At 45.2% G+C, this 27,995-nt stretch overlaps 2 protein-coding genes across 2 annotated transcripts in view; one reads left to right on the top strand and one right to left on the bottom strand.

Annotated features, from left to right (window-relative positions):
* Nucleotides 1–27,995, top strand: part of TAF1D (TATA-box binding protein associated factor, RNA polymerase I subunit D) — a 365,188-nt gene that overhangs the window by 195,942 nt on the left and 141,251 nt on the right. The window lies entirely within an intron of this gene.
* Nucleotides 3–26,952, bottom strand: PANX1 (pannexin 1). The gene is made up of 5 exons (XM_084500369.1): nt 26,658–26,952; nt 16,486–16,625; nt 5,422–5,645; nt 4,062–4,732; nt 3–2,641 (listed from the first exon to the last, which is right to left on the bottom strand). Exons 1-5 carry the CDS (start codon nt 26,836–26,838, stop codon nt 2,556–2,558), a joined length of 1,302 nt encoding a protein of 433 aa, XP_084356495.1. The 5' UTR covers nt 26,839–26,952; the 3' UTR covers nt 3–2,555.

The raw sequence follows: 27,995 nt of genomic DNA, 5'->3' as shown, positions 1-27,995 counted from the left end.
TGTTGTAGTTTACAAGTTAGTTTTATTTAAATAACCAAGAATTGATACATGTTTTATTGAATACTTTAGAAGACATCAAAAGACTCACCGCAGCAAGTCATATTTTTAAATACAAAATAGGAATTAGTAAAAGGTAAGGGTCAGATCCAACAGGAAACACGAACATATTACTTGAAGGAGCTTTGAGTTTTAAAGACTACGAACTCATTACTTACATCAAACAGTTCAAACACAGCCACATCACAAAATCTTAGTATTGCACTACTGCTCCTTGTTGAACACGCACAGCACGTGAAGACAACCAAACAATTTTCACTGAACAACAGCCCGGGAGTGTTTGCACTGGAATCAGCAGAGGGTGGCCAACAGCTCACAGCCACACCACCCAAGGGAAGGGGCTTGTCTTAGTCTTTCAGGAGTATTTGCACACTTGTCTCTGTGAAACACAAAGATTTATCAGAATTCAGTCACATCAGGGAGCTTTAGGGAAGCTGCCCCCATGAAACAGTCCTTAAGAGTAAGAATTACATGGCTGGGTCTGGTTGTGCAAATCCATGTCAGATGACATGTCCAACCAACCATACCAAACCAGAGTAGTGCATCTGCTTTACCTACAGATAAAGGGTACCAGCACAGCTCAGAGACCTAGAAAAGGTCAGAGTGGCTATAGGTTTGTGGGAGAAGTATGCAGTACAACACAGCAGCTCAGACCAACATAAACGCTGCTTCTCGCTGGTAATGCAATGGACAGGATCACAGCCATGCTACTGCCCGATGTGAAGAGTTAGAGCATAATAGTATGGCTTTAAGACTTTCTTTTAAGTAAGGCTTGTCTTGGCTGAAAATCGTACAATAACCAAAGTGTTCTTGTAAAAGCAGCACAACGTGTATCATGGCAGCACTTAGGGATCCACTTGTCTAACAGCAGCAGCCCAATTCAAGTAGGTGCATTATCTCTTTGAAATCTGCCGCAGCACATAAGTAGCTCAGTGCAAAGGCTGTAATGCCAACTTCTTCTTTTTCCCCCCATTCTCAGCAACACAGAGGAACAGGCAGGAACAAGCCAGCGGATGACACAGATGAACTGGAAACCAGAAGGCTCACCTAGCTACAACAGAGGTACCACTTAGTCTACAAATATAACCTGGAAGAGGTGACAGACAAGACATTTCAGTTACAATATCACAGATGATACAGAAAAGCAAGGGAACATATAACATTTATGGAAGATGGACACAGTCACTGTGGCAATTAAACTCCCACCCACCTAACCTGGTATCTAAAATTCAAGACAGAGGTCACTTTAATGTTAACAGAAGGTAGAGGTCCTGGACGGGATGGGACAAATGCTACAATAAGAAATGGGGACAATTTTCCACTTTACAAACACTCCCCCTTCCTATGTCTGTCCCAACCGACTTCAGCATCATATCTTCAATTAAAATTCAGTCACATGGTGTGTGGGGAGAACATTTTTTCATGTTCACATCCATGTCACGTTGGCTGCTGGGTGCTTAGCTCTGCTGAGGCACTTGGATGCTACACTAGCACAAATAGGACTGTCCTCTCGAGCTGGTTTCGGAAAACAGCATGACTAATATTGCATCTGATGCTACAAACACAATGAAACACATTCCAAATGTACAAACATAAAAAAGAACTTCTAAAGACAATTACAAAAATGGAACCAACTTCTCTGATCTTCAGTCCAAGCTACAAGAAGGGTGCATTAGTCATTAAGACCAAAACAACTGCCAAATAGAAATTAGCCTAACATTTAGCTTACATATCATTTTGTATAAAAAATGTTGACATTTTTATTTTATGAATACTTAGAAAAATCAAAATCCCTAAAATCTACTGTACCCCCTTATAATAATACTGTTTGTAGTTTCTTTTTCCCTCAGTGCCAAGTGAATAATCCCACACTTCACTCTTGAGATGACTCGTCGAGACATCTTGGACTGAAGGGAGCAACCCCTATGCTTCCTTTGAAGACACAGCCATTACCAGTGCCCAGCCACACCTGGTACACGGATTAGCCAGACCCAGAAAAACAAACCACACACAAAAAAAAAACAACAAACTTTCATAGGACAGAAAGCCCCGCAAATGCCTCCCTTTCACCCCAAAACCATGATGTCCATGCCCAGCAGAGCAACACATCAGATTGTAATGTGTCCAACCCTTTTTGATATTTACGGGGGTATGTTTCCCACCCCTGTACAGAATAGTGCTCTTTCTTGATGCCAGCTTCACCAGCATTCAATGCATTTCACTTGTTACTCATAACAGCATTTCTTTTGTTCTTCTTGTTTCTTATTTTTTTTCTCTTTTTTTTTTTTTTTTTTTTTTTAAATAATGAAAGTCTACAGCATGTTTTTTCAGGTATATGATTGATGCCTGCTGTTCAACAAATAGTCTGTAAACCATTTTGTCCTCAGGAAGTTGCCAGGCTCCTGGGACAATTGCACTCGAAGAGCAGCACCTTGTGTTCAGCGTGGCGAAGGCAGAGGAGAAGCCCTTTTGCAGCACGAAACTCCTGCTGGAAGGCATCAGCATGAAGAATCAATAAGTCTTTGGCGAAGTTTTTTATCTTCTCTCGGGCTCATGTGACCACTTGCTTCATGGTCTGTCAAAACTAAGCAGAAAGTAAACCTTTAAAAGCGAAAAGCCAAAAAACATTTTAACAGAGATTCAAGCATGAGTTTGTTCTCCTCTAAAGATAAGCGAGCCCAAAACCTTTGAAGTGTTTTTGTGAAATGAAAACAGTCTCAGAAGTTCTGCTTTCAGGTAAAAAATGAGTCAGATTCTCCATTAGCTTTTGCAGCTTGTTGAGCAGACACCTCCACCTAGGGCTCCTAATCCTCGTAGCAGAACTGACCCACCTGTATTTTCAAAAAGGACACATTTAAAAGGAAGCTTATTGTCTGTCAGGAGTACTCCAAACTGCTCTTCTAGAGCTGGCAGCCAGAAGTGTCTCTTCTACAGTATAAAACCATTCTCAATGTTCATTCTTACTTCCCCTGCTTTATAAATTCACTTCTCCTCCAAGCCTCAGCTTACCAGAAGTGCTTGACCAAAGCACAGAACAACAGTTACCTTCTGAATGATGCTTTGATGCTTTTTTTTTTTTTTTTTCCCTATTAAGCACTGGGCATGGTTAATTGAAGAGGAAGATTTCACATCTTCCTGCTCTTTAACTTGCCCTCAGCATTGAGGGCACCTACTAAATGTTTTAAAGCATCTCCACTTCTACAAGTGAAGGACTTTGTGAAGAGGCAGCCCCTGGGGTCTGAGCTCCATCATTGAGAGGATGTTGGTGCTGGTGTCCTGTGGCTTCTGCAGGGACATCTGTGACAGGGGCCATGTTCAAATGGGAAGAAAGATTTCCCATCCCTTTTTGCCTCTGTCTGGATATTTAGCTTCTCTTCTGTAGTTTGGCACTTGACAAAAGAGTTGGAGTCACATTTAAGATATGCCATATTTTTCAGACAGAATCTAACCCCAAGTCTCCTATAACAGGCATTGCTCAGAGCCAGTCATGTCTGGAAACTGATGGGACCATTCAGAGAACAGGTACACTAATCCAGATCCTGACTCAGACCATTTTGGCAAAAATCACTTTGCAGACTATCCTCCTTTCTCTCTGCTTAAGAAGGAACAAGAGCACATTTGCTGGCCCCAGTTCCACTTCCCCTTTTTCATCATTTTCTCTTCCTCCACCAGCGGCGTTTCAGAATATCGGACTGATTTTTATGTTAATCTAAATTTTTGCTATCTCAAGTTCATGACGCAGGCATGTAAATAAAATTACAGCATTTACATGCAGACAAGATAGCAAGGTCTAAGCAGGTCAATTTCCTTGTAGAATACATCAAAACATTTTTGGTAGGAATACACATCTAGATGCAACCCGATTAATTATTACTTTTTTAATTATTAATGGATTCCTTATACCACCAGATTTGGATATCGATTTTTATTTTGGTTTGGTTTTCTTGTTTTTTGTTTGTTTGTGTTTTTTGTTTTGTTTTGTTTTAAAGTGCAGGCCACCTTACCTTGTAGCTCTGTTGCATCTTTTTCCAGCTCTTCTACAGGTGTTTCTTCAGGCTTCTCTGGCACAGCTGTCCCTGGCTTCCCATCTACAGTATCTGTCTTAATTGTACCAAGGTTTATCAAAAGTTGCATGACATCAAACTTCTCAGAAACTGCAATGTTCTCTAGCACTTTGAGGCATTTATACGATTTAAGTTCACTCACGTTTTCCTCAAGGAAGAGGAGGTAAAGGCTTAAGTCATCTAAACACTTTGACTTCAGTTTCAGCACATCAAAAGTTGGCAGGATTTCATACACTTTGAGAACGCCCGAATTCCAGCGGAAGGGAACAAACATTGCGTACACCACCAGTGGCATCACCAGGAGATAGACTATCAGGTTAATATAGCTGAGGACCTTGAAGACACCGACAGCAATAAGCTTGCACTGAACCACTTCTGGAACAGTTGTGTCATTCTTTAAGATCCCTGTTTTGATGGTGCAGAGGAACTCATCGCTCAGAGAGGAGAGGCTAATGTAGTAGCCCAGATAGAGGCACGCGAGGAAAATAATGACTAGAGTGAGTAAACGGCAGAAAATGTATTTGATTATTAAGCATTTGGAATTCTTCTTTGTCCTCAGGTACTGCTCCACAATTGGGTATTTAAAGTGGCTTTCAGAAATTTCCCACAAACTGGAAGAGAGAAAAAAAAATCACATAGATCAGATGCTACCACCTTAAGTTTCAGATAAGCCTAATACTCTAAAACAGACACAAGACTAAGTTCTCTCTTACTGGGGTAAATCAATGGTAGTTCTAGTATACTTAACAGAAAAAAAAAAAAAAAAGCTTTTATGCCTTTGTTGTTTGGTTGTTGGTGGTTTTTTCAGGGGTAGGGTGTTAGGTTTGATGTTGATGCTGGTTTATTTGTTTGTGGAGTTTTTTTTGTTTGTTTTAACCAGAAGCTCTGCAGACCCAGACATAAAAGGGCAGGAGAAGACAAGAAAAAGGCTCTGCCTTGCAGGGTGCGAGCAACTGCCAAGAACACTGAAAGTGAGGGCTGCAGTCCCTCTTGTTTTCTTATGCTCAGTGGGTAAAACTAAGTAACAAGTACAGCAAACAAAGAAACCGGGACGCCTCAGGTAATTAGTAACCTGAAGATCTAATCAAATATTTTCTTTCACAAAAGAAACCTGTAAGTTCCAGCTCCAAGTGCCCATAATAATGATTTCTGATGTCTTTTTTTTTTTTTTTTAAACAAATTTAAAAATGTGTGAGGTCACCATTCAAACCTTTGTTATAAATGTCTTTGTTAATTCACATGTCACATCAGTTCAGAGCTTAAGGAAAAGAGCAAAGAAAGCCAAGCCCCAGTATCTTACCTCTGTGTCAGGTTTTCATTAGCAGTTGGAATTAAGTCAGTGGGGTCTCTGGCGTCTCCGCTACGGACGCTGTTAGCAGCTTTGATTGCCCTATTATAGGCTTTGTCAAGTTCTTCCATAATAAATTTCAGGTCTGAAGAAAGGTGAGGTGCTGCAGTGAAGCGCCAGAACAAACATGGTAGATACAGCAGGATAGCAACTAGCAGAAGGATGTATGGGAAGAACTGAAGGAAGAAAAAGTTCACATTAGGCTCCACTTGTGTATAAAATAAGTCAGTCTGCCACCACCTTTTTCTATAAGCCTGCTAAATTCCCCATAAGCCTATTAAATTCCCTATAACTTTATGTAAATTCTTTTACTAAAACATATTTTTGCAGTTATCAGGGACATGCAGGGAAGCCAAATCTCTTTTCAGACAGCTCCAGTAACCTCGCTACCACTTAGCTTTGAAAAAAGAACCAAAAGCCAACAAACTGAATTAAGTTACCACAGTCCTGATTGCGTTTTCACTGAGTATTGAGAGCTGCACTGTCTCAAATGAATCTGAGGCATTAATCTAGGGAACCACAAATAGCAAAACCAACCAAAGGAGCTATCAGAAAGGCTTCCTGGAAGGAGAGGGCAGTGTCATGTAGATGTGTCACCACTGTTCACAGCAAGTAAAATACTCCAAAAGCTGGTGGAAATCTCTCCTGTTGCCCATTAGTAACCAGGAGGTTAATGAACAGACTTTTAATAGTGCTGTACCTGCCCACAAGCACAGATGGCTGTTCAGAGTGCATGGCATGTAGACTATAAAGGATATAACTATGGTCCTAAGGGTATTTAAATATTTGTAGTCAGCTCCTAAATGGAAACCAAGACATGGCATCAGAATGGTCTGATGCTGACACAGAGCAGAGAAGTCAGCCCTCACATGGTCCCTGTTGGTTAGGGAAGGGGCTGATGCAGCTTTAAAACACAACAGCTTGAAGTCTTTCTTTCTCCTATTCATCATGAGGTAGGAGTTCTTCCATTAGATTAAATCTCCAACTCTGCAGTTGCTGGAAAGAAGGTATTTTCCATCTACTGTGACATTATATTCAAGGTGTATATTCATACATAACATTACACTTACATGATGTAAGATCTAGTTAGACAAATCGTTAGTTAATATAATGTACTGTGCAATTTGACTAGCCTTTAATTCGTTACATCCAAGTTTTGATAGTTGCACTTAACTCAAATCCAGCATCAGTTCCTAAGGACTTTTAATTTATTTGTGATGAACAAATTTGAATCAGATTTAAGTTATCTTAAATGTTATAGCTGCACACATGCATATTAATTGAAAAAGTAAATGGAGAATTTTAGAAGAAACCTGGGTTGAGATCATTAATCACCAAGTGGGACTGCTCCACTTACATCAGTGGATCTGCAGATATTTAACAGGATGAGAACCTGGACCTAACATTATCTTGTGTTTGCAGGAGAGATTGAAGTTTTGTATGCACAAAATAAATAATCTGATGTTACTGAGCACATTATCCAGGAAAGCTGCTTCTGATATCATTCACTATTAAAACAAAATCCTACATAATTATTAATACTAGGAACCTACATGATGTATTAGCACCCAAATAAAACTAACTTCTTAAAGGAACTGCATTTCGCAACTGGAGGCTGTAATATGAACTGCCTTTCAGGATGTGCATGTTCTCTGCATAGCAGTCACATCGGAAATTTGTTACACGCAGTAAGACAAAGCCATGAAAAGGATTAAATAACCACAGGAAACAGAGAATGCTGCATTTAAAGGTTAGGTTTCCCTTGCAACCCTTAAAAAATCATAATTTAACTCTTTCTGCTTGGTAGCAATGTACTTGACCCTTGGCCAGAATTGCTACTTCTGTCTTTAGGTAAGCCCTCAAGAAAGCTTAAAAAAAGTGGTTCACATTTAACCTGAAAGAGAATGATATAATAATGGGCTAACCCTGTACCAGGCTCGTTCCAAGAACCTAGTTAGGTTAATGAAGCAGAGCTGACTGTAATTATACTGTCCATCCCACTAGAGGTAGCTCTTCTTTACCAGCAAGGAACGAACGCCAACCCCATGCTGCTGTATTCTGGCTGTGGTCTGTCCCTGGTCCACTGCAGGGGACTGATCTCCCAGGTCTGGTGGATCTAGTGGATTCCTCCTGATCTCCTGACACAGCTGGAAACTGGTAATTTACCCAGTACCCCCTCCAAGTCCATATTACCATCTTCTGCACCACTAAACCACGCTCACAGAAAGAGCTGTCTATAGTCACCATCAGGAATTTCCTCCCTCCAGAGCCACTACATGCACCAGCAGCCAGGACAGCCCTGATGTTGGGTGCTGCTAATTTTTTTTGAGCTGCTAAATGATTCTGAGCAAACCAAGCAAGCTCCTTCTCCTGAAGTCATGTCCTTAGTGGCAGCCCTCAGTTCTACTTGCTGCACCCTTGACGTGAGCCTTCCCCCACCTACACTGCACAGAGCTCTGCCCTCACTGCCTTCCATTTTCCCTCTTTGTACACAACAGATAATTTCAGATCACCTGCTTTTCTCCTGGTCTATCATTTACAATTCAGGTGTAATACTCTGACACTCCCAGTGTGTTTTTGTAGACATGCAACCAACTCAAAACCAACAGCTCAGGAACCCACCCTATTCATCACCGTAGACAATGGCATCAGGTCCCTCAGGTCACAGTCCCAATGCCTGAGGCTGCCCATACCTTTAGGGTCTCATAGCCAGGTTCTTTCAATCCTCTGAATTCTGTATAATCTAGAAGTAACATCCCCTATCTATGAACACACATAAACCTATCTACACTCCTCAGCCCGGACTGCTGCAGCACCTTTTCCATAGGCCTCAACAAATGTCAGCTTGTAGAAGATTGCTGCAAAGACTGCTTGACTTCACTTACTTCTCTGTCATACACCTCTTAACACCCTTCCACTGGTGCCAGATGGGGAAAGAAACAGCATACCTAATTTAGTAAGGAACCACATATGCATCTTACATTGGTTGATACCATTTGGCTGCACCATTCATTCACATTCATTACAGGTATCAGAGGACTTATGAATTCCCTTTCTGATCCCCAGAACTGGAAAAACATGAGCCGTATCTGATTACTCCTTCAGATCTCTTTACCCAGAGGCCTACAAGAGGCACGGCAAGAGGCAAGATGGTTGATATGCTGAAGTCACATCCCGAAAGCTCCACTGTCTCAGTCCTCATGTCTTCCTTCATATCTAGAAAGAGACTCTGGTGGCAGGTTCTGCACTTGTGTGGCAGTGGCATCAGCCCTGCTGCTCTGTCCCCTCCAGTCCCACCCATCACCCCTGCTTCACTCCAGCCTTCTTCCCCTGCACCTCCTCGTCTCCCTGGCTCCTTTACCACTGCCTCTTCACCCAGAAACATCAGACTACTGGGGCAAAGGCATGTTTGCCTTGAACCTTCCCTCCTGAGATTCTTATAGCCCCCAAAGCCACAGCTTATGGAAGCATGAGAAGACACTGTGCAGCTCTTCTCTGCATGGTCTCCAAGCCAGAGCTGCAGCACGACCATTATTAGTCCGGCTCTTTTGGTTCAGAAACAAAGCCTGTGTTTGTCAGCCCTTCCACAGCACTTGATGCTAGACTCCATCCTTCTCAGAATCTGTCTTTTTTAAAAAAAGGAATGACGTGTGCTCTATTTGTTAACAGCAGGCTTAGATAAGCAGCCAATTGTTCTGAATCATTAAAATTTTGGGTCCTGAACTAGCAGGCAGAAGTGAAAATGCAAAGTCATCTGGCATGAGTCCTAGGTTTTAGAACAACAGACTTGAATTATCCAGCTCATCTGACCACATTTTACAGTCATGCACAACGACTTCTCATTTTACAAAATGGATTCTGTGGCACTCGCACATGGATAAGCATGTGCAATATGCTTCTCGTTTTTTCATGTTTTATGTAATTACTTCTAAGGCACTGGATACACAAGGAGGAACTCTCCAGTCTTGGAGAGTTTGTAGTATTTAGATGAAACAGGAAGTATCACTCACTTCAAGAGCTATACAGTCAAATATATGGCAGGGAAAGTTACTGCCCTAAGAGTAGAACTCAGTTTTTCTTTTGCTATCTATGAAGTGCCTTTCCAATGGCAAGTTCACAACGTTTGGTTTAATGCAGCATTTGACATTGCATAACTGACGACAGGTCCTCTAAAAGTAGATTAGAAAAGATACATTAGAATAGATAAAATATCCTGTGGTACAAGATGCTCTTTTCTGAACTTCATCAGTGAGACTACATTAAGGGCTGTAACACTGCGCTTCAACCTGGATGCCCTGAACTTTCATTTCCAGCGAGCTGCAAGGAAAAAATAAAAGGACAGGCAAAGGCCCAACAAGTTTGGCACTCAGATCCTCCTGAAAGCCATGAGCACCCCATGTCTGAGCAGGATGTACAGGAGTGTTAGAATGTGGACCCATCTCAGCAGAGCACAGGGTTTTCAGTCGTGTGTTGTGCACTCACAAAAGCAGCCATGAAGGTTATCTTTAAAGCAAATTACCTATGCACATCAAAATGCTTACATTTCATAGACATGCACTGTTTTCTTACATCACTGACCATAAGCAGGTAGAGCAGTTTTAAATCAGTACCATCTACTATGAATGCAAAGGAAAAATAACCCTTAAGCATGGAGCAGAAACGTTAGAAATCTCCTACTTAACCCACTGAACTCTCTTGAAGCCATGACCATTTATTCAAGTGCCTGCATTGACTCCTCTCATGAAAATTACCTGCACAAACTGAAAGCATATTTTCCAAAACAGCTGTTTTACTAGGATCTGTGAACAACTGTGTTCAGATCAGTATTCAGAATGACACGAACCATACAGTGATAAATGCACATATTTACAAATATATGTGTTAGCTTTACAAATATTAAAATGAATCCCAAATATTCTCATGGCATGACTTCCATCACCTTTTATTGGAAGGCCAGGGAAATAAGCTGCCAAATTTATGCCTCCACAAAAGGTATCCATCTGAATCACTGGAGGCTAATACACAGCAACATGCTACTGGTCACAGCTCTAAATAGCAGTAATTAGCCAAGTGCAGTATAGATAAACTGCCAAGGGCTGTGGGGAGAGCCTGACATCTAACACACACAATCACAGCTATTTACAGGAGAGAAAACAGAATCATCTCCAGGCTGCAAAGAAGCTGGAAAGCAGGAGACCCCAGGCTATCTCTAAGGCCTCTGTTCTCTTGCCCTAAAAAACATTCTTCTGAGTTTCTAGAGGTTGATCTGCCTTCTCGAAGACATCCATTACAGTCATTTTAATTGTTTAGAAATCAGGTAGTTCTGCAATCAGAATACATTTATGGCTGAAGAGGAAGTGTTTGAGTAATCTATTTGCACATGCAGAGAAGACTTTGCTACCAAGGAATTGCCTTTTAAAGATACATTAGCACCACACTCCTGAAAATTAAGGAAAATCAGACTAAAACCTGAAATAGTCTATTATATAACATCCCTAGCTTCAACTCCACTAAGATCCAGGAAACACACAAAATAAGTTGAAAGGGCTTTTTAATAACTATTTCTTATGATCAAATATGGTTTTGTCATTAAAAGAACATATAGCTGTTAATGGTGGAGTGGCCCAGAAGGTATTCGATAGGACCTGACCTACAGAAAGCCTGCTGAGATCTGGATAAAGACAGCTGGCAGAAGGTGAGGACCACTTTAGTGGCATTAAGAAAACAACCGCTTTGTAATTCCACTGCATCTTCAGTCCTTATTTATTCTAACACTATTAAAATGACTGAAAGTATTCAGATTTCTACCATACTTAACAGTGGTAAAACACTACATTTAAATACAATAATGCACAGCTGTTAAATGCACTAGTGTAGAGCACAGTCCTGAGAAAATTCATTGGCATACAGTAATACTAAAAGAAGCACTGAAGTGCTTTTACGAACTTGAGATGAGAATAATTCTCATAAAATAATAAAATCATGGTGAGGTGCCAGCTTCTTCAGTTCCTAATTCCTCTGTGCCAACAGGCAGAGCCAGAGCAAAAGAACATGCCCCAAACTGGCTGACGGCAACAAACATTTCCAGAAGCAAAATTATTAAGCTCCCTCCGAACAATCCTGTTCCTTTTTGAGTCAATGGGAGATGTTTCACTGGCTTTCAGGGCAGAACAAGAGCTGTGAATGAGTCATAATTCTAAAGGTTGCCACGTGGTTGAGAGGTTATCCTACCTCAGGTCTGAAAGAGAATCTCAAACCTTGAATACACTTTTTTTATTCCTCCTGTTACCTGCTTTCTGCTATGATACAGATTAAGAATTGTACTTTTCCAGCTTCAATTAGTAAGACTAATGTAACTAAAGTACTGATAATACCACACATGTGAAGAATGGTTTAGAAATACATCTGCATTCAGGTTTCCTTGCACCGGCAGCCTTTAATCCCTCTGGGTGGGGCTTTATAGGTGAAAGATGAGGAGTCCTTGGCTGATTGAGAAGTTGCATAAACACTGAGTAACGAGAACCTGGTAACAACTGTGATTATAATCACACCAACAGACTGAAAAACACCTTTTTTTTTTTTTTTTTTTGTATAATTACAGAAAATAACTCAGAAAGCAATCCACAGGTCCACAGTAAATCTCAGTTCCATTACAAAAAAGGTATTCTGAAAAAGGTAAGTTTCAGTTCACACCTACAATGACTTCAGACACAATTTTTGTACAAAATGCTTTGAGATTTTTTGGACAAAAATTTGAACAAAATGCCTCCCACTGCAATTGTCTGCCCTTTTGCAGAGATCTGAACCAGACGACTGCCATTTCCCTCCTGTGCCACATGCGAAGACCTCTCCTTTCTGCTCTCAGTCATGCACATAGCAGCAGGCAGATGAACCTTTTGCCTTCATTTCACACTGGTACTAATCCTTTTCTTCTGAAGAACCTACTCCCTTTACCTCAGCTTTACTAATTTCCATCTTCCTCCTTGATTCTCTCCAATTGACAGCAGACTAGAAAATAGAGCAATTCAAAAAAAATAAATAAATAAATTACAAGATCATAGGCAACCACATCTAGGTTTAGGGGCTAGGCAGAGGTCATCACTCAATGTCCAGCTGCCCCCCAGCTTGCTTGGTTGCCATCATGTTTGTCTATCAAGAGCTAATTAGATGTTCACTGTTCTCCTGTGTGTGTTTCTATGCATTTCTTTGGGCACTTTGGATTAAAAAGGCTTCACAGTACAGTCTTCTCCTCCACTAGATCAGCTACTTACTATGGCCAAAATTCTATTCCAAATTTCAATTATGAAATAGAATTATGAAATTCTATTTTAAATTTCTATTCCAGCTCAAAATCAAGCTAAGTTTTTTCAGAATAGACCATCAGGTGGAGTGCTCATCTTCAGAGACAAGAAACAAACTATCTGCAGAGGAAGCAATACGTGGCTCCTCCACCAGTCTCTCTTTAACATCATTTTTAGAAAACACTATGTCTGTTCTGATACTTAGATAGATACAGAAAACCTCTTAAGGGAGTTAAGCCTGAAGGGAAAACTCAAAAAGAAACTAGAGACAGCAGAAGAGCAAAGCCTGACCAAGCCCAGTTCCATCAGTGACAGCCCTGAAGATGTGTCTTGCCAGAGGACTCAAACATAGGCATTTTGTCAGCTTTCTTGCTGATGCAGAGGAAATCTTAGTGTTAAGCCTAGATTACAGGCAGGGCACACCCCACTGTCTCACTTCCACATATCCACATATCAGATTGTTTCTTGAGCTGTGCATTTCAGCACATTATCTATTCAGTGCAAAGAGTTATTCAGATCACTGGGAAGTTCAGAAGTCTTGTTCTCCAAGGAGCAGCAGGGTCCAGGAAGGCCCTGAGCACCTGTAGGGGATGTGCAAACCAGCAGCGAGTCTGGGAGTCCAGGGAGCTGCAGCACGCTCCTCCTCTCCACCCCAAAACAAGCTTTCCAACCAATAAATTCCAGCCCTAGGAGAGATCTCCTGGGGCAGAACTGGCACCAAGTAAATGTGCCTGATCTTTGGGGACTGCCCAAAATGGAAACATGCATTTACTGATGGAAAAAAAAAAAAATCCCAGAACAAATATCTCTACAAAATAGGAGGGAAATGAGAGGGTTTCATTTTTGATCCAATACAACCTGCTTTTGATAATCCTTCAGTGCAACCAGACACCTAGAACAAAAGCAGGGCAAGTTGCTGCAAGTTGGCTTCTTTACCAAGAGACAAAAAGCACCACGGTCCTACTTCCATCCTACACCACCAAACCCTTGACAGCACTTCTGACCGAGCACAGAGAGCATGCCATAACAAAATCCATTCATTTCAATCAGGAGCTGGGGCATACAACCTCAAGCCCCCAAAATCATAATGTAGCACCTCCTTAAGTATCTCTTACAGAGTCTTCCAGCAAGCCAAAAGAGCAAGATGCTAAGTGAGTTGGTATTTTAAAGAACCTGAAGTGCCTTGCAAATAAATGCACTGCTGCCCAGAATGCAGGAAAAAAGCCTCAAGTGTTGTTTTAAGAAAAATTGGGCCAATGATCCCTGCTGTCCCTGCATGAGCATCCCTGCCCTTGCACTGTGGAGTGACGTTGCTCTCCTCCGAGCTCAGACAGGCTCCCTTTCCTCGGTAACATCACCTTGCTCCCACAGAGGCTCTGCTCTGCACATTTTAAAAACAACTTGGCCAAAATCTAGCTCAAATCTGCAGACCAATGAGTTTTTACTTGCCTTTCAGTACAGAGCATACACAGGGAGATGGCCCCATGCTCCTGCAGAAACCCACACTGTACACCAACCAGCGGGTACAGCCAGTGGCTGCAGGCCCTGGATTCACCAAAATCAACAACCAAATGCCTCCAGATGCCATGGCAGGAATCAAAGGGCTGTGTTAATGCCTGAACACTGCTCCTTGCCCAGAAACTTATTGATGAGCAACTAGTGGATGGATATTAACTAATACTGTGTCCTGAGGAGCCTTGGGGTGCTCCACTTGGAGAGGACGCCTCACTGTGACCTGAGACTACCTGAGGAGGGAAGCTCCTCAGGAACAAAAGGGAATGTCAGCCTGGGCATGAGGGAAATTTTCTGTACCATGAGGGTGGTCAGATGCTGGGACAGGCTTCCCAGTGAGGTGGTTGGTCCCCTGTGCCCGTCAGTGCTCTAGAGGCATTCGGATAATGACCTCAATAACATGCTTTAATGTTTGGTTAGCCCTGAAGTGGTCAGGCGGTTGGACTAGATAACATTTACAGGTCCCTTCCACCTGAACTATTCCATTCCATTCTATTCCATTCCATTCCACTGGCCTCCAAACAGCACGTGCAGCTTCCAGTGCCTGGCTCAGTGGAAGGGCTGGTGGCCAAGCATGGATTTAGGAGGTTAGGACTAGGTACCCTGGCTCAGTTACAACCTCTGACTCAGCTGTTCAGACACACTGCTCGCAGCCAGTCTGCAGGGTTTTGCAAGGAAACATCACATACCATCAAGCTACCACAGAGGATGGGCCTTGCATCAATTCCTGAGACAGCACTAGTCAGCAAATTAACGTGGGCTGTGTCATAAAAGTATGACACTAAAGCTTATTACCCATGGCTGGTAAACGAAGAGAATTACAGTTGCACTTGCCAGCTATCAGCTGTGTCATGATATGACACATGAATGGATAGAAATCAGGTAACACAAGAACGTGTTTCCTCAGCAGGAGGGAGCAACGCATCCAGCTTGCAGGTGGAGGTTCCACCTACCTGCTCAAGCTGACCATGGTGTGAGATGTCTCAGCAGCTTCAGCTGGCCTCTGCTTAAGTGATGTGACGTACTAACTGAGCCATGATGAGTTCAGGCCAGAAACCAACAACGCTGGCTTTAATATTCATGAAATGAAAGACCTCTGGGTTAAGGTTATGAGTGGAGCTCATGGGAGAAGGCAGTAGTAAACCCTTACAGTCAATGATCTGGGTCAGCAAACGAATCAGAGACAGCCCTGAATAATCTGTCCGAGGAGATCCAACCAGCTGACCAGATCATAAAAGCTGATGTACAAGATATGCCAGCAGAAATACAGGTGCTCCAGGTCCTGGACCTGAGCTCCTTCTACCACCAGGCCCTCCCCTGCTCCCTGTCTCCAGTGGGGTTATTTGCTGGAGCACAAAGCAGTAGCTTGGATCAGGGAGCAGCACAGCCTCTAGCAGTGCTGCTCCCGAGGTAATAAAAGGGCAGCACTTAGCAAAGCCCCATACCTGCCCATCTCCAGCAGCATTTATGACTTCAGCATCAGCACTGCCCAAGCAAGGGAGTGAGTTCCAGGCATGGCATTAAGTCAGTCTGTAACTCCTGCCAAAGCTCAGCTAGCCCCTTCGAGCCAGCTCAAGTATCTCAGTACCTACTGCACTTTTTAGGCATAAAATAGGCCCCTTACTGTGCCTTCAGTATGTGCTGCTTTACCTGCATTGAAAGACAACTCAATGGGAACCACCCAAGGAAGCTCAGAAGAGCACACTGAAGGCAGGGATTAAATGTACTGGTACCCTTGATGTACTTCATCTCTCCCCAGATCCATATCTGCCCTGACTCCAACTCTCTCCAACTGGCCAAGTATAACACAACAAAAATATGAAATGTTTTTACTATCCTGCTTTTCTAAATTAAGGTTTTGATACAAGCATTAAGTCAGCTGCTGTGTCTTGTGTCCTGGTTTTAAAGTTAAAGTGCCCTGTTAAAGGCAAATTGGGACCCAGCTCCAGGGCAGCACATCAACATTACTCTGGAACCAGATAAGTGGTAACATTTGTTATTCTAGCACAACAGATTCTTTATTTAAAAGCAGAAAACACCTCCTCCAGCACTATCCTCCTTGGAAGCAAGGGAAAGAAAACATTGTCTCTAAAAACAGTTGAGTCAAAGCCAGGGATTATACCAGAGAACAGAAATGAGAAACGTAAGGCAAAGGCAGGCTTCTACGTGAAGCCAATTTTTCCACGAGGAGCCCCGTACATACTTTATGAAGCCAGAGGGGAATGTTCTCCAGGTTGCTCTGGGATGGCTGCTTTTGCTGCACAGCTGCCCAGCAGTAGGAGTCCACATAGGCAGCCTGGCGCCAGGAGAAGGAGCTGGGTGCGAAGCAGCTTATCTGGGCACCTGGAAAACAAAGCAGAAGTGATCACACACTCAGAAGATTAAAAAAAAAAAAAAAAGACATCAAGCTTATAAAGAACAGCTCATACTTGTAGTTTTGTTGTATGCAACGCTACGACATTAAGTGATGGAAGGAAACACAGCAGCTCTGTGACTCCCTCAGTTCCCACAGAACCCAAGAACACATCTTTTAGGCCTGTTTTCATATTTTTTGGAGGAGAATGGTAACCTCCAAGACTCCTCTTCCCTCCACTTGCCTCAGGTTGGCCAAAGGGGAGCCAACAGACATAAAGTGTGACCAGATAAGGCTGGTTTCCCGAGGAAATGGCCACCACGATATACCATCTTGCCGCTGTATGTCTCAGCTGCTCAGCCCACAGCTCACACATCTATTGAAACAAGACCTCAAACACCATTCCCCCAGCCCTGGAGCCCTTGAAATAACACAAGGGTAGGTGTGTCCCAGGCCACTGGTTCTGCCTCTGAGACCATGAACAAGTTTTGAGGGGTTCTGGTTACCCCTGTGAAAACAGGGACTCCCGGCCGTAACTCCTGGCAGGACCAAGACCATGACTAGACACACCACAGTCATCTCCACTTACTCCCAGCACTTCTCCAGCTTCTCCAGAGCTTCAAACTGAAGATCAAGGCAATAATTGTCAGCAAGAGCAGCTGTTTAGCCAGCCTCAGCCTTAGGGTTAAATTGTGCTCTAACCAGCTACAGGCACCAGTTAAGTCTTCCTGCAACATATCTCAAGGTGGAAGAGTGGTTACTTGACGTGGAGCATCAGTGGCTGCTTAGATGAGAGCTGGTAAAACAGGCTGAGGGGGTTTGTTTTTCTTTCCGAAGCTTTGACAGCGAAAGCAAAAAGTAGTTTCCAGCCAGCATTCCTAGAAGCTGAAACAGGATAGCTGTTTCACCAACTGATTACACAAAAAGTGGAGGCAGCTCTTCCACGAGCAGCCCTCTTCCAAGAACAACCTTCTTCGCTCCTTAGCATATTCATCAAAGTTAGTGCTAGAGGGCAATCCTGTGTGTTTGATAGGAATATTTTTTTGTGTGTGTGTAAGATTGTGTCATTCATTGTGTCTTTTTACTGCTTTAGCTTTTAGAGAATAAAACTGCTTTTGTAACAGGAGATGACTGCACTAGCCTTGTAACTTGTACAGCCTTTTTACAATGCAGCGTAGTGAACAAGCATTATAAATAAAAGCTTTGCTTTATGAATCACTGTTACAATTATTTCTGAGGCTGTAGTATCATAATGACATGGTTTGACCTGTCACAAGCCTCCCTTATGGAAAACAAGTTGCTGTTTATCAGACCAGAGCTCACGTGATTTAACAAACTTGGCGCGGCACAACCACTTGCACTCTCCCACAGCTCTGGGAGTTTCTGCTTTCCAGAAAATTCCTATTATCCATGGAAGCTCAAGAAATACCCTGCAGAGGACAAAAATAATAATAATAAAGGATGCAATTGGAGTGTCTCTGTTCTCTGTTGCACGGGGATTCTTTTTGCTCTGCTCTCCTTCACAAACCTCGTGCTGCTGGCTGTGCCCTGGGTGAAGCAGCAAGCAAAGGGTGAACAAAGGGTTCAGCAAGAAGCTCTGTCCTAGCCATGTTTGCCTGTCTGCAAAAAGAACAACAATGTGTTTGTTCTCATGAACGGGTGGGAAACCACTGAAAGTGATGGAGTCTTTAAATCAGTGATGAGCAAGGCAGCCAGCTTCCATCTCCAGAGAAGTGTAAGCACAAGGTCCCACCAGGGCAGCTGCAGCAATCCCAGGGCTGCAGCAGAGCAGCGAGCCCGGCTCTTTAAATCTCTGGCATTTCATCAGGGACTTTGGAAACCTTTGTAACTTTCAGTCGGGAGCCCGGCAGAGAAGAGACAAACATCAGCAGAAGCTGGGGACTCTGGTTATTGCCCTGGTTTTTAATTAACTTACTGCAGTCCTGGCTGTAAATAATCGTTAATATAAATTACAACCTTGCGCTAACCACGGTATGCCAAGACTTAAACAGAGAGGGAATTTTTCTGCATAATTTCCACTGAATGCAGCTGAAAATGGTTACAATTCCCACCTTTTTTTTGTTTTTCCTTTCCTTTTCCCCTCCAAAGGAGTAACAGCAATGAATCTACACAACTTATGTTTGGACATTCTGGAGGAAGTGAAAGTCTGTAGTTTGAACTGGAGGAGAAATTAGGCAAAGGGTTAAATGCCTTTCACCAGAACCACTGTGCACACACATGTGCACACAAACACACTTTATAGAAGGCAAACAGTCCCTGGCTATCAAAGGGACAGCCTCCCAACTTGGTCACACGAAGCCACTCCTGCCCCTTTGCTCCCACAAGTAATAGGAAAGCAGCAGCCAAGCCTGTAACACTGACAGGGAGATGCCATGCACAGCAAGAAGGACGAGGAATTATACATGGCTGCGTTCATTAAGCAGATGCCACAACACAGTCCTTGGCCAAGTTATCATTACAGGGTTTTTTTAATCATTTCCTGGTACCGATTCAACCCTGGGGAGGGAGTTATGGGGATTTGACTTAGACTTTTGCCAAGAAAGGAGCATTAAAAAAAAAGTGGCTGCTCCAAGGAGTGACCAGGCACGAGTGCTGCAGAAAATTAAGGCAGTGACAGCAGCAGATGAGCACCTGAGTGTGATAAAACGTCACTTTTGCAGCTAGAGCTGGCGCTGGCAGCAGGAATTGCAGATGGCAGGCCTGCGTCACCGCCGCCACAGAGCAGCCGGGAGAGCTGCCACCCTGCCCGGCCTCCCCGCGGCTTCACGCCTGCTTTGGCAGCAATCCCCAGGTGTCTCCTGCATGCCTGAGGCAGGAGAAGCCGTATCTCCTGCTGCTGGTTGCTCTGCAGCTCATATCCAGCGTGGGACAGGCCACAGGTGGAGGCCCTGCGCTGGTGACATCTTTCTGAGCTTTGCCTATATCCTGCAGGCTCATTTGGGACTCATCGGTCATCAGGTGGCTGAGAGAGGATGTCTCCATCCCAGCTGGGATTCCTCAGGGCTCAGCAAGCCCACCCAGTCTCCTTTGGCCCAACTGGAGGTGGAAATATTGCTACTGATGCCAAACGAGCAGGATTCAAGTCAAATCTGCCGCTCCCACCCTGCTGCCGTCATAGGTGCTTTCCAAAACAGCAGCCTACATACAAAAAGACACTTCCAGCCTCCCAAGGAAAATTGCAGGTTGGAAGGAAAGTCCCAGGTCCATATGTGACTGTCTTACTGGTGGGCAAAGTGACACCCACAGAGGGGCAGCACCCCAGGCCGCACACCCATCCCTCGCCAGGAGAGGATGCCCAGCCAGCAGGACTGGTTCCCTCCCCAGTGGCTCAGCACCTCCCTTCCTACTTTGGCATCTAATTAAGAAACTGAACTGACAGAGAGTGCTTCCAGGAATCAATGTTAATCACAGGCTGAGCCATTTTCCTGAACTGAGATCAGGTGGTTTGTAGCTAACAGGATTAAACCTTCAGTAAGTAATTACTCGCTTTCTACTACACTGCAATCACTGTGAAAAGATTTGCATAGGCTTGGATGAAAACCTGGCTATTAATTACTATAGTGTTGCACTAGGCAAAATGAACCAGCTATGATATGTAAAAATCTGTTTGTATCTTGGAAGAATTAGCTACTTTAGCAGCCACTAAAGAAAATCCCACAAACAAAATCAAGCAACATGTACACAGCGTACAGAATGCCAGGCACCACCCAGTGCACATTCTTTACATTGACGTTTTAAAAAAGTAATTAATAATAATTAAAATAAAATGTTCCAGGGCATGCCAAAGAAGAAACTGTATGCGTGGGTGTGCACACATGCATCAAGAGCAGACAGGAAGGAATGGTTTTATTAGGTTTGTAGACGCTTCTTATGGTCCAAAGTGGCAGGTTGGGTGAAGGAGAGTAGTCTGTGTTTATGAAGGAATTATAGAGATACATGGGTGCACAGGGAAAAAAAAAAAAAAAAAGCCAACAACCCTGTTTTGTTCACCAAGGTTTACTCTGACAGCAGAACATAAAGCCCAGGTGATGCAATATTTAAGTAGAGTGGGTCAGAGGAGCCAGCAGGGATCTGTCCCTCTCCTTGGGGCTGCCAGCTATTCCTCAGAGAAGTCTCAAAATCATGCAGTGGGAAAAGAGCAAGGTATTTCTCAGGAATGCCTTCACTGTGACAAATTTTTTTTAATCATGGGGAAAAAAATGTGCATGAAATTCCCACCAGTGAGATATAAAGAAATATAAAAAATCCCTTCACCTGAAGAAGGAGCAACAGCTCAGAACAATGGCTAAGGACCTTTGGCTCCCCTGCCTACGTTGCTGTTACCCAAAACCTTTGGCAATGCCAGAGGGCACATTCTGTCCCCCAGAACAGCTTTCTGTCATTTCTGTAGGAAATGAAAAGCTGGCTCTGTAGAAGTAAAGCAGAAAAAATTCTCTTCACCAACAGATGAAGACATTCACCCAAAGACAATGTTGGAGGTTTGCTCCAGCTCTCTGGGCAGGCCTGTCCCTGATGGCTTCATCTTCTTTTCACTGAAGGCTCTTTACATGCCAAATTGCAGCACAGCATAAGCTGCCATGGAAAAACCATAATCAGTAAATATCTGCCACATCTGTGGTAACATCAGCGTGTCCTAAATTATTTCTCTGCACCTGTGCTTTCCAGTCCCTGGCTCACAGCCTGTTCCCAAAGAGGTCTTCAAGGGAAACCAGGGGGCAAAACCAAGAGCAGAGCCCGCAGCAGGGAGCTGAAGGTTGCTCTTCTGGGCTGGCACCACTAACACAAGGTGCTTTGGAGCTCACAGTTTGGAGGGGGCTGAGAAGTGCTGCTCTGGACAGATGCTGGTTGACTCAGTCCCCTCATTACCGCTCCCAGTTTCAGCAACAAAGTGCAAGATGAGCAGAGCTCAGCCTGCTCCGACAGCGCTTGGAAGTGCTCTCCGAGCTCCCAGCCAGCAGCAGCTGCCATAGTGACAGTCTTTGGCCTAATTACACCCAACTCTCATGGAAGTCACAAGATAGGATTATTTCCCAAAAGCTGTCCTGGCGACTTGTGACCATGAAGGCAGATGCACATCAGCAGGAAAGGGTCAACAAGGGGGTAGCAGCAGAGGCAAGGAGCCTAATCCAAAAGTTAAGGCTACTTATTGCTATATTTGTTATGATTTACTCTCTTTTTTTCCCCCTTCCTATTCATTTGATTCTCACAGCTGCTTGAGAAATGCAATTTTTATAGAAATGTGGGCCCAGCTGGAAGAAAGAAGAGGGATGCTGAGCTAATTGCTGAGGGTGTGCAATGCTGCCCCAGCAGCACCCACAGAAGCTGCTGAGATGCAGCACACAGACTCCCTGCTAATGCCGTTCATCCCCCCTATTTTCTGCTGTCTGAGGCACCCCAAAGTCTACAGACAGCCATCTGGGGGAGCTGAGGGCTAAAATAAAAAATTTGGGAAAAACCAAAACCAAAAACCTCTCCCAGAAATGAAGTGGAATTTCAGCAGGGCAAAGGAGGTTTGTCACCAGTTGGAAAGCCCCAAATGGTCAGTGGGGAGATTAACCCCATGGCATGCACAGCATAGCACAGGGCTCCCCACCTGAGAGCAGCGGGGGGCAGCAAGATTTGTTCAGTGCAGCAAATCTTCATCTTGACAGATCTGTGCTGCTCCTGTGGGTCAGTCCATGGCCAGGCACTTCTCAACCCACCATCCTGCCACAAGGATGCCACTAGTGCTTCCCAGACCTTCACACTGATTATATCCAAGCTTCTTGGGTCTCTCTACTTAGCACGTGATGGTTTCTGGATCCTGGGAAGCTTTCCAAGGGCTTTTGTTAGATCATAGAATAAACACAGATGCTAAAATGAGAGGAGTAAGTCATGCTAGCAATGTACCAGCCACACGCAACTGATGTCCAGACCAAATATACAGCAGGGACACCGGGTGTCCACCCTGAGCCTAACTTCTCCTGCCCCCAGCCATCTCCTTCCATCCTCATCTCCCTTCCCCGCCAGTAGCTCCTGCATGGAGCCACAGCTGAACTACACACCCTGCTCACTGCTGTCACACAGGGTTAAACGGGGCAGTCTGGAGACAGCAGCCGCTGTGCTTAAGCACCCATGCACAATTCCCAATTCCCTTCCTATGGACAAGGATGCGAATATTTGATGCTGAGTGGTCATCTCTCACATCTGCTTTTCTTCAGCTGCGACCCACGCCAGCCATCAACATTTTTCCCAGAACGACTTTGGTGGAAAAACAAGCCTCTGCCAAAACTAGCAGCTTGTTTCGATTTCCTCTCTGTCCAACCTGCTTAGGGTTTCACTTCTTGTCTGGGAAAATACTCTTGATGTGCTGCCTCCCTCCCTGTGGCTCTTCAGAGCCCTCTGCACCCTGAGACACAGCGACAGTCACAGTAGGTGTGCTGGCCGTGGCAAAGAGGGGTTTGAAGACTTCTCTCTCCCCTTCTCCATACAATGACCAAGCTGCTCCAGCCGTAAGATGAGGCACTGAAAGATTTCAGCCACCCATGTCTGGCCGGGGAAATTTCTGCTTCCACTCTGCAATCCCCTGCTCCTTGCAGAGAGAGGCAAAGTTACACACCGGGACACAGGATCTCAGCGCCGTGTAACAAAAACTGAATATACTGTGACCATAACAAGTGGTGCTTCCCTAAGAAGTATTTGTGTCTTCAGCTAACTTGTTTACAGTAAGGAAGCAGATCTCAACACCCAGTTTAAAAACTGGAGTCTCAACCATGTCTCAAAGCTACTGTTATTAAAGACATAATCAAAGAAAAATGGCATGAATGAACTTACTGATTCTCTGGCTCATACATTGCTGAGGGTGCCCCCATCTTTTTTTTTTCTTTTTTTCTTTTTTTTTTTTTTTTTCCCCAGAGGGATGGATGATGTATCTGTATTTCTGTGGTTTCTGTTACTGCAGTACCTGCCAACCTGTTGTGTATCTGCCCGAAGAGCTGCCAAATAATCTAAGGAAACAACGTAAGGCAGCAATGCAAGTAACATAAGCATGCATGGCACTGTTCAAATGCTCACAATCCTAGTGCTATCTCCAAGTTCCCAGTATAAAATGGTATCAGACAGACACAGAGATGGTGGGTGCAGATCTCCAGCCTCCTTTGCCACGTGCTGAGCCCAAAGCTTTGCAGAGCAGACAGAGCCCAGCTCAGCCACAAGGAAGCAACACCAGAACCGGCTTAAAGTCATCACAGACCTGCAGCTGATCAGGGTTCTCTGAAATATAACTAAGAATAAACTCATGTCAGTTCTCCTTCTCCCCAGAAAGATGCCGGCATGCAGATCTGACACCATGTACCTCCTAACCCCGAGGAGATCCTGCAGGGCTCGCTGCTCCCTGCCTGAGCACCACGGCCGTGTTTTTCATGCCTCCAGCACAGAAATCCTCCGCGATATGCAATTCGGATCTGTGAATCATTCGTTATCTGAAACTTCTATCAAAACCCAAAGGTACTTGACAGCTTCGGGAGACACCTGTGGCCTTTGTAAATGTCTTAATCACTTTGCACAATCAACAGCAACCACAGGTGGGATGAAAATTGCAGTTACCAGACACTGTGCTACAACGAGGCACCAGAAGGGAAAGGGAAGTTGACGGCTAGAGCTGCCGTGCTGCTTTAGGTGGGAAGAACACAACTATCCCAACAGAAATAGGATCTGAGCACTTGTTTCTGGAAAGTGCGTGTGATTTTTGAACCCAGAGGCAGGGATATTTCCACACAGTGACTCACATGCTCCTTTCACAACCACTTCTGATTTTGGGTCGCTCTTCCTGACACCTAAAACACACCCTACCATTTTCGCTGGGTTTAGCAGCCTTGAGCTTTTTCAAAGCACGGTTATTTCAGGAAGTGTTTGAGACAGGCACCTGCTTTCCATTTCATCGCTGGCTGAACAGCAGTGCCTACAGAAGACCCGAAACACTCTGCATCCCTCCAAAAACCCTTAATGGTAACATCTCAGTGAGCTGCAGCCTGCCTGCTGAGCTGTAAGCGCTGTGCAGGCCACAGGCACTTGCTGTCTAGGGGCAGCACGGCTGCCGTACTATCACTTTCTATATGGAAACCACGTGGTGGAGCTTCAGTGACACCAGAGGCCTGCCATCACACCATTGATTTATTTCTTCTTCAAACAGAAGAGCTGGGTTTTAAACCACAGGTTTTCTCCTGACTGGTTCTCAAGATTACAAGGGAAAAAAAAGCACGTGGCGTATCCCTGGCATGCAGGATGGAGCACTCACTTTACTCTTGCTTTGTGAATCTGCTGCAGTTGCAGATTCGATCTGAATCATTTTAATAATGAAAGGTGTTATATACACCATGCGCCGGGGAGCAAATGTTTGGTTAGCAAAGAGGAGAATGTCACTCATTCAGAAGAAAGGAAAGATTTACCTCAACTCAACCATCACATGTTGGGGCTTTACTTAAAAAATGAAAACGAAAGAAATTCTTCTGCAGGGATCATTAGAGAGACCTTGCTACGTAGCCACTGTTTCAGACAGATGAATCCAGAGCTTTTAGAGGGGAAGCAGAAGGAAAAACTGCCAGGTCCACATCCAAGCTAGTTTGTGCACCTGCACAACCCACTAATGTGACAGCCCTCTTTTTCATTGTTTCAAGGCAAAGAAAAGCACACGTAGCAGCTGATCTAAAATTAAAAGGTTAAATTACAGAAATACTTCTGCATCCTTTCAGTCTCTGATTGACCAGAGCATCCATGGGACATGGATCTGGTCCTGGCAATCCCAGCCTGGTTGTCCTCGACTCTTCTGCTTGGTTATTGCAGGTCGCAGGGTTCTGGGTCAAAACCACGTCTACTGAAACCGGTGTGCAATTAGATGTGAACAGAATGGACTGGGGCATGTTATATGGTAACCCCTCTGATATCTGATTAATACTATGCATGATGTTTTTCCCCGGATTCACCACTACCTCACAATCCCATGCCAGCTTCCAGTCTCTTGTCACTGGCTTCACTCAAAGCTAAAGACCACGTAGCTCGGGTGTACCGTGCTGAACACCAGCAGGCAGGTGCATGCAGTAAATCAAAGTATTCCTGAAAGTGTGGAAGAGGTGTGTTCACCTCTGTCCCTAAATGGACAGCACTGCTTATTCACCTTTGAAATCTGCTTTCACAGAGTGCCACTTCAATGATAAGGAATTGTCACGTGCAGTGGGTTTTATAAGCAAGCACCCAAGTTACAAACCTTCACCATTTGGGCTTGGAAATCTCCTCAGTCATTTCTGAGACTGGGAAGAGGGCTGGCTATCAGGCTGCAACACAAGTCCTTGGGGATGGGGAGGTGCAAAATCCTGGGGAAATTTGGCCTTTCTCACCAACAGCACAGCTTCATCCACTGACCCACAACAGGAGCAGGATCGGGGCAGTTGCAGAAGCACAGCAGAGTGGGGGGAACCTCTGGGGAGCTCTTGCAGATCACCCTGCCACTGCGCACCCCAATTTTTTCAGGGTTCAAACCCAAACAATGGGTTTTCAGTCCTGCCAAACGGTCTGAGGGGCCTGATCCCTGCCTCCTCTCCCTGCCAGGTGCCGAGCAGGTGGCGAGGTCTCCTTCCAACCCTGGGGCATGGCAGTGCAGCACATGGGCTGCCTTTGAGGTCCTGCTGAATTCACCCCCATGGGATGAAGGTGCCAGGGGGCTAGGGTGCCCCCACGGAGGAGGAGGAGGAGGAGGGCAGAGGAAGGCCAGCCTGATGCTTGCTCCATGGCGGCGCTCCCAGGGATGCTTCTCTCCCCTTCCTCACCCCCCACACAGCCCAAACCCTCCTTCTGCCCCAAGCCCCAAGCGGAAACCCCCCGAGGGGTGGCAGCTGAACCCCACAAAGCGCCAAACCCCTAAAATCCCCCTTTTTAACCCTTCCCTGCCCAGCCCCAGCCCCGCCCCGCCGAAGCCTTTGTCTGCCGGAGCAGGGAGCTGGGGGGGGGGCTTAGGAGGGGCCGGTTACCGATGGAGATCTCCTGAGCGAAGGCGAGGGAGATGAGGAGCAGCGGCAGCCCCACGGCGATGCAGGTGACGATCTTGTCCAGCGCCAGCTCCAGCCGCAGCCCCTTGTAGCGCGTCTCGGGCGGCTCCTTCAGCAAAAAGTCCGAGAAGACGTACTCGGTGGCGATGTGCGCGATGGCCATGGTGGGCACGGCTCGGCACGGCTCGGTACAACACGGCACGGCTCGCTACAACGCGGTTTTACCCCGCTCAGCTCCTCCCGGCACGGCTCCGCCCGGCTCGGCTCGGCAGCGCCCCCACAGCCCGGCCCGGCCCGGCCCGGCTCGGCTGGGCACGACACCGCCCCCGCCGGGCTGCTGCATGCCCCGGGCCGAGCCGTGCCGAGCCGGGCATCGCCACCTCCAAGTCTGGCCCGGAGAGGTCGTGGGGTGTCCTCCTCTGGAGAAATCCCAAACCCACCTGGCTGCCATCCTGCACAACGTGCTCCAGGGGGTCCTGCTCGGCAGGGGTTGGACTGGGGGGTCCCCAGAGGTCCCTTCCGACTCCGGCCATTTTGGGATTTTTGCTCTTCCAGTCTGTGCCTGTCACCTCTCATCTTCTCGTCCTCACCCCTAAGAGGAGCCTGCCCCATCCTCGCCCCCCTCGGGTGTTTCTGCTCACTGATACCCCCCCTACACACACCTCTCAGCCTCTCCTGCCCCTGGAGGTGCCCCAAGCCCCCAGCCAACCCAGCACCGTGAGCATTTCCCCCAGCCCAAGTGTTTCATCTCTATCACCACATCTCAAATTGTTTTTTGCAGAAGTCATCTTTAACAACCCCTAACCTTCCTAATCCCAAGCTTTGCCCCCTCCTTTATATTTTTCCTTTTTTATTTTTTATTTTATTTTAGCCTCAGTAAGCTCTGAGCCCCTCAGCCCAGGAGTTACAGAGGGGGCCATCAGCCCCCTAACGAGCCACCTCCTCTGCTCTGCACCTGGCTCTGCCCCAGCCCGTGCTGCTCCAGCCCAAAGGCACAAACTGTTCCCTTCTCCACTCTCTCCTTATAAAACCGCTGTGCTATCTGCTTTCAATTGTCCTTTCTATTTTTCCAAGCCCCGATCCAAGGAAATCATTCCTCTTATGGAAACTGTTCTGCAACTCTGATTTCCTTTCTTCTGATTTCTGGGCTGTCCTTCAGCTATGGCATCCTTTCCTCGGACTCCCACCATATTCAAGATGCAGGTGCCCCAGACATTTATATCGTGGCACCAGGGTGTTTTCGTGTTTCCTCTGCTCTTAATTCCTAATGATTGCTGATACACAGATGCCTGTGCATATAATGATGTATATAGGGCTAGG

Source organism: Aythya ferina (genome assembly GCF_964211825.1).
Source record: "Aythya ferina genome assembly, chromosome: 1".
NCBI lineage: Eukaryota > Metazoa > Chordata > Aves > Anseriformes > Anatidae > Aythya > Aythya ferina.
This window is presented reverse-complemented; position numbering and strand designations above follow the sequence as displayed.